General features: G+C 34.9%; 1 protein-coding gene across 1 annotated transcript in view; it reads left to right on the forward strand.

Moving 5' to 3' along the window:
• Positions 1-6,177, forward strand: part of pelo (pelota mRNA surveillance and ribosome rescue factor) — a 220,382-nt gene extending 214,205 nt beyond the window's left edge. The window contains exon 11 of the mRNA XM_090373555.1: positions 6,024-6,177. Coding sequence (XP_090229681.1) covers positions 6,024-6,115 — 92 coding nt within the window. The 3' untranslated portion in view covers positions 6,116-6,177. The remainder of the gene's footprint in view (positions 1-6,023) is intronic.
• The last annotated feature ends 640 nt before the right edge of the window (positions 6,178-6,817 follow it).

Here is a 6,817-nt window from a genome sequence, read left to right on the forward strand (position 1 = left end):
AAATTCTTTGAATGCTTCCCATTTTGAATTTGTTGTTGGTAACATCATCAGTTGGTCCCACCGTATAGAATTTAAATACTGTCTCAGACCACCTTAGTCTCCTTTCCGAAAGGAAAAACCCTTGCTTCATCCCTGATGGTAGTTACCTCTGAGTAAATTCCACTTCAGCACACTGTGATCACTACCACCTAGTGGTTCCTTTATCTGCAGATTCTTAATGTATGGAGAATCACTACCGATAACACTGGTTTACAGTGTATCTGGGGTTTGAGTAAAAGTATGTGGCAGTTATTTATGCACGTTTGCTGATTACTGAACCGAAGTTCGTTTGTTTCAATCACGTAAAGATTTGTCACAATTCATTAAAAAAAATTACTTATTTTGTTAATTGCTTATTTTGTTAATATTTTTGTTAAATATTAACAAAGTTTATACCCAAATGTGTACATAACTATAGTTTCTGGTATGGTTTACAAGTTTTATACTCCTATATTCGTAATCAGTATCAAATATTTGCGTCAAATACAACAGATTGTGCATGTTTAACCCACACTGCAAGGTAGCTGACCTTGAGCCAGGAAAGTAGACGGGGGACCCCCCACCCCGCTCTTCCAGTCCATCTGTGATTCCCAGAATTTCATTTTCCGAGTGGAGTCTGGGGGACTCCTGTGTCACAGGTTAAACTTGTCTGAGCATGCACTCACTTGATTGTACAATCCATTCAACCACAGAGCCTATGTGAAGTGGCACATCCCTTATGCGATCATAGTAATCCTGTAAAAACCGTCGTGAGCTCTCTTTGTGTGTTAGTTTTCTTTTAGTATGGCAACCAGAAAGTGTATAAACAGTCCGGACTTATTTTGTTATATATGTGGTTGTTTTGTTCCTGTAAAGCAGATGCGAAATATTACCGATTTTGTAAAAAAAATCATATTATGCATACTTTGACATAAAACTAGGCGATCAGGATAAATCGTAGGCACTGCATAAAGTATACCATACATGTGTCGAACATCTTAGAAAATGGAGTCAAGGAAAAAAGGTGTGCTTGCCATTTGCTATTCCTATGGTATGGCGCGAGCCGGTAAGCCATGCCAAATGTTACTTTTGTGTATGTGATGTTAAAGGTTACAATTCAAAAAATAAAACGGACATCAAATATCCAAATCTACCATCAACTTAAGACTGGTTCGCATTGACCTGATCTGCCTGTAAAACTGCCTGTGGACTCCAAAGTTTCCACCAGAAACTTTGGAGTCCACATCTTCTTCCACCGAAGCAAAACTTAAGAGGAATGTTATCAACCAGAAAATATTTTAATGCCACAGCAATTCATGCAAGTCGAACTGAACGATTTAGTAAGGGACTGTATAAAGAGAGTTTATACAGTATTTTTCACAAGAAGGTCCTCTCATATATTGCAGTGATATCGCTGGTTTAATAAGTGCCTTAGGAGCTCCATCATATGTTCCTAGTGAATGGAGACTATTTATAGACTCTTCTAAGACTAGTTTAAAAGGTGTTTTCTTGTATAATGGAGATAAGTACACATCTGTGCCAGTTGCTCATTCAGTCAACTTAAAAGAAACTTATGACAATCTAAAGTTGCTTCTGGAGAAAATTAATTATTAAGATCACAAATGGCAGCTATGTGGAGACTTAAAAGTGTTATGTACGTTGTTGGGCCAACAGGGTGGGCACACTAAAATGCCATGCTTTATTTGTGAATGGGATAGTAGAGCTAAAGCGCTGCATTGGACAGTGGCCTTGGAGGCACAATCTTACACTGGGGTCAAAAAATATTGTGCACGAAAGTTTGGTGAAGCCAGATAAAATACTTTTACCTCCACTGCATATTAAGTTAGGCATAATGAAGCAATTTGTTAAAGCATTGAATAAGGATGGCAACTGCTTTAAGTATCTTTGCAATAAATTTCCCGGTTTATCTGATGCAAAACTTAAGGAGGATATCTTCATTGGTCCCCAAATTAGAAAATTGGTTTTAGACGGTGAGTTTGAAACTACTATGACTGACGCTGAAAGGGAAGCTTGGATTGCTTTTAAAAGTGTAATGGAAAACTTTCTAGGAAATCATAAATCACAGGATTATGAGAAAATTGTTCAAAATATGCTTGAAAAGCTTCACAATTTAGGTTGCAATATGAGCATCAAGATTCAATTTTTACATGCCCATCTTAATTTTTCCCCGAAAATATTGCAAAGATGAGAGAAGAACAAGGGGAGAGATTCCAAAAGGACATAAAGGAAATGGAGCAGAGGTGGAATACAAGCATGATGGCTGACTACTGCTGGTGTTTAAAAAGAGAGAAACCTGGCACTGTACATAAAAGAAAAACGATTAAACGTTCTTTTCAAAGAAAGAGACAAGGGGCTGATTAATGAAAGTTTCAGAATTTTGATTAATACTTGTTAGTATTTACGTATTTTTTGATATATGAAAATGTAATCCTATCAATTTTTCATTACTAAATACAATAAAGTTATATACTTTTGTAAAAAACAATGCTTTTTTATTTCTTAAATTGTGATGTACCTGGATGTGATTGAAATCACAGCAGCATATTTCAGCAGTAGGACCTATTGAAATTCAAACCCCAGTGAACAAACTTAAATTTGTAAACTAGCGTAATCAGATCAAGAGTATTACTCCCTCTAGTTGCCTCCCAAACATGCTGATGTAGAAAACAATCATCCAATAAATCCACAAAAGCCTTGCTAGTGTGTGAGTGATCAACCCACAAATTCCAGTCAATATCTGGAAAATTAAAATCCCCCATTATAAGTCACTGATTTACTGTCCCACTCTATTTCCCTGTGCAGTTTCTTATACTTATCAGAGTCATTAGGCCTATAACACACTCCTAGTCTCACTTTTGATCTCCCACTGCTTATGTCACACCAAACTGACTCAACACTGCACTGTCCAGCGATGTCGACTGGCTTCACTTCCTTGGATTTATGCGTTTCTTAACTAATAGCATAACACCTCCTCCCTCCCTTCCTGTCCTGTCTATCATTCCTGTACACATTGTACTCCCCAAATTCCAGTTCTGCATTCCTTATATCTGTGTGACACCATGTCTCTGATATCCCAACAATATCCTTTGATGTTTTGAGCAACACCTCAAATTCATCAAATTTATTTACCAAACTCCTAGCATTGGTGTATACGCAAGTATACATGCACCTGTTCCTATTCTTAGCTACCCTAACACAACCCATGTGTTTACTTGTACCACAATGATTCCCAGCAGTCTCTGAAATACCCTGCATCTTGTTTTCCAGGCTGCTGCTTGTTCCAATAAAAGCAGTGCAAGAATCATTTTCACCTCTGCCAGTGGCTACTGTTAATCTATTAATCCTTGAATCCCCCCCCAAGCTAGCAGTTTTCCGACCCACCTAATACTGCCTCGATAGCATCTCGGATAATTTTTTCACTGACAAGGTAATTTCATTCGAATGAATATGTAAGTAGCTATTAAAGCAAAATATTAGTGATGAAACCCTTAGGCCTATAACACACTCTTAGTTTTTCACAAGCACTGTCACAGGTCTTAAAAAATCAGAGTTTAATATTCTGTTTTCTCTCGGAGTCTAGCAGTCCTCTTTTTATGAGGGAAACGTTAAAGGCAAATTTAATGCATCATTAATAAAGTTAATTTCCTTAATGTAAATTTGTGAATGTGATTACTAGTTCTTACAGAGAATGTTGGGACAAATTTATGGTCATTACATTATTTTGAAGCATTTCTGACCATAAGATCTCTAGATTATTTAAAATATAAACCTCATACTCATTACAAACACTCAAACAAATATTTACTGTCTCCTCAGTCAAAATGAAGATAGAGGATACACGGGTGGTGCACATATCCAACAGTTTTTGTAATTGTGTATATTGTATTGTTATCAAAGAAATACAATATAGTACAGTCCATTCCGGTTATTTAGAACACATCGGGACTAGTGCATTTTGGCCCGATTAAGCGATTGCCCCAATTATCCGAAGTTTCACGTAAAAAAAAAGTTAAAAATACAATGGATCCCTCCTTTATAATTAGTTCACTGTACAATCAAATCATGTTACGATGAACTCACCATAGTAAAGTACCGTTCACTATACAATGTGTAGTAAGCGTCGGTCATTGTGATCACGTTTGTGAATTGAATTTTAATTCTATTAAACAGCGATTCTAATTAGAGAAAATAGGAGGAATATTATCCACAGGCTATAAAAGTAAAGATATATTAAGCACAAATTTACCCTTTATTACCTTACCAATTAAAAAATTAAATGATACGTGATAATCGGAAGAATTAATACGTACAGTATTGTGTACATACTAGCTAGTTGACATTTCTGTTCACTGCCATTTGTGGGTGGGAGTTAAAATTTAAAACAGTAAAAAGATAAGCAATCAATAACAAAGAACACAGCACACACAAATTGCAAATAACACAATACGTGCAAGTGAGAACAGAGTAACGAGTTACAAAGCTTTAAAAATAGGAATAAAGAGAAGATCTGAAAATTAATTTTTTTTATATGATTGAAGATTTCGTGGAAGTGTAAACACATTTCACCATAATAACCCACAGAATTCCAGCTGTCAGTGTTATCGCAAATTCAGTAAGATCGAGTTTACTGTCCATTTATGATATATTTCACTAACAGAAAAGCCCAATAAACAGGTGACTGCTAATTGTTTTATGGTTGTGACCTCCAGAATTTTGACCGAGCCACGTTTGTTGTTTGTTTGTTGTTGGGTTTTATTGGCGCATTAGCGACTAAGGCTATAATGCCCCACCCGAGCCACGTGGTACCATTGGAGACAATCATAGGGTAATCTCCAGTACTGCAGTCTTCTGCCCGGATTAAACGGCATGCTGTCCCAATTAAGCGAAGTAAACCCTGGCTATTTTCTTGATTGGTTTCTGTTTTTTTAAGATTTTCCCCAAATAAACGGCTGACCCGATTAACCAGTGGCCCAAATAACCGGAATCCACTGTATAATATTTATGTACATCGAACAATAAATAAAAGTTGCTATTCTGTAATGACTTGACTTTTGATTACCCTGTCAGTTCAGTGGTAGTACCCTGTACTACCACTGAACTGACATCAAATGGAGGTGCAGTGACTTCTGTCACATTTTATTAAAGAATCCATATTTGGGTAATTGCTATGAATAGTCATGCAAATGTACTCTTCGTTTTGTTTTTGCTATTAGTTTAGTAAACTGTTACTTTGATTTTATTATTTCCAGCTTTATCCTCTTTAAATTCTTGACTTCTGTAACTAACTGTACTAAATTATATAGTGACTGACATTACTAATAAGAATATAAGATTGTGCTTGGATTTACCTTTGGAGAAAATAAAAGTTCTCACACTTTGCTCATTGGATACAATTGCAGTTCTATCACATTGAAATAATGCCTGGTTTTGATATTCTGTCTTTACAGAAACATTTTTTTTTTTTTTTTTTTTTATAGCTGGCTGAATTAGGCAGATAAAAGTTGCATGTTTTTTTTCTCTCTCTCTCTCTCTCTCTCTCCCTTGAAAACTGGATTTTCATCCTACAAACAGGCAAACCCACTGACACCATATGGTCTTAGTGTCCTTTGGCACTTGTTCTAAATAACAGAAAAAAAACAGGAGTTAATGGTTGTTTTTTTGTAGCCTCACAATACTTATAAAAAGGATCAAAATGCAGATAACATACAGTTCATACATGATGTTTAAATGGGTAAATTACCTAGTGAATTATCTTCATTACTAAAACAGTAAACATGCTTGTAAACATGGAAAATAAGCCCATTGCTTTACATTCCAGTTGAAATTAAGTAACAAAACCCAACTTAGCAAATATTTTATTTCCTTTAAAATTTATTGAAATTTATTCTTGTTCAGAGAATGCATGTGTAAGCATATACATATGTAATCATAAGAACAAATCAAATAATTATTAGTTTGAACATGTAACAATTTATTTCTCTCAGAGTTGGACCAATTAACAGGATTAGCTGCTATTCTTCGTTTTCCTATGGATGAATTAGAAGATGAAGAACAAAGTTCTAGTGAAGATGACTAAGACTGTATAAAAGAAAAAGTGTATAATTATTGGAGAGTGATTAAAAAAATGGAACAGTTTCATTGTTTGAGTGTTTATTTTTAAAATTACAGAATATTTTTTCAAATATTTAGCTGTCTTATCACAGACTTGGTCAGAAAAGTGTCTGATCATGTCACAAATAATCATGATCATTATACGTCTCAAACATTTGGATAGTAAACAGAAGTGATGATACAACTGGGGCTTAGCATTTTATATGAAACTTTTATTTTTAATTTTCTAAGTAATCCTTTTTTTTTTTTTTTTTTTTTCGATGCATATTTTATTTAATAAAATACACTATTTAAAGAATATAGTTGAACCTCCTCATTCCATTATCTCACACTCCCATTTTCCAGCTATTTTAGGAAAAATTAGTGAATCTGGAAAATCGCCCAAAAATCGATTTTTAGTTTTCAGATTGCTTACCCAAGTGGTGTCACAGTTGATTACGCATGGTGACGATTCCATCTTATAGCCATTAAACTGTGCTCCAGCTTCATAGGGAAGTTTCTTTAAAAGGTCATGGGACATTATTATTATTGCTCATGAACAAGTTTGGCAACTGACTGATAATTAACAGTGAATCACTCAAGAATTTCCACGTCTTGTTAGTTTGGTGTAACTGATTCACCGAATATTAAACATTTTAATTGTGTTTACAAACAACATTCTCAATAT

This window comes from Mastigoproctus giganteus, chromosome 5 (genome assembly GCF_048544385.1).
Source record: "Mastigoproctus giganteus isolate SK-2022 chromosome 5, ASM4854438v1, whole genome shotgun sequence".
NCBI classification, from domain to species: domain Eukaryota; kingdom Metazoa; phylum Arthropoda; class Arachnida; order Uropygi; family Thelyphonidae; genus Mastigoproctus; species Mastigoproctus giganteus.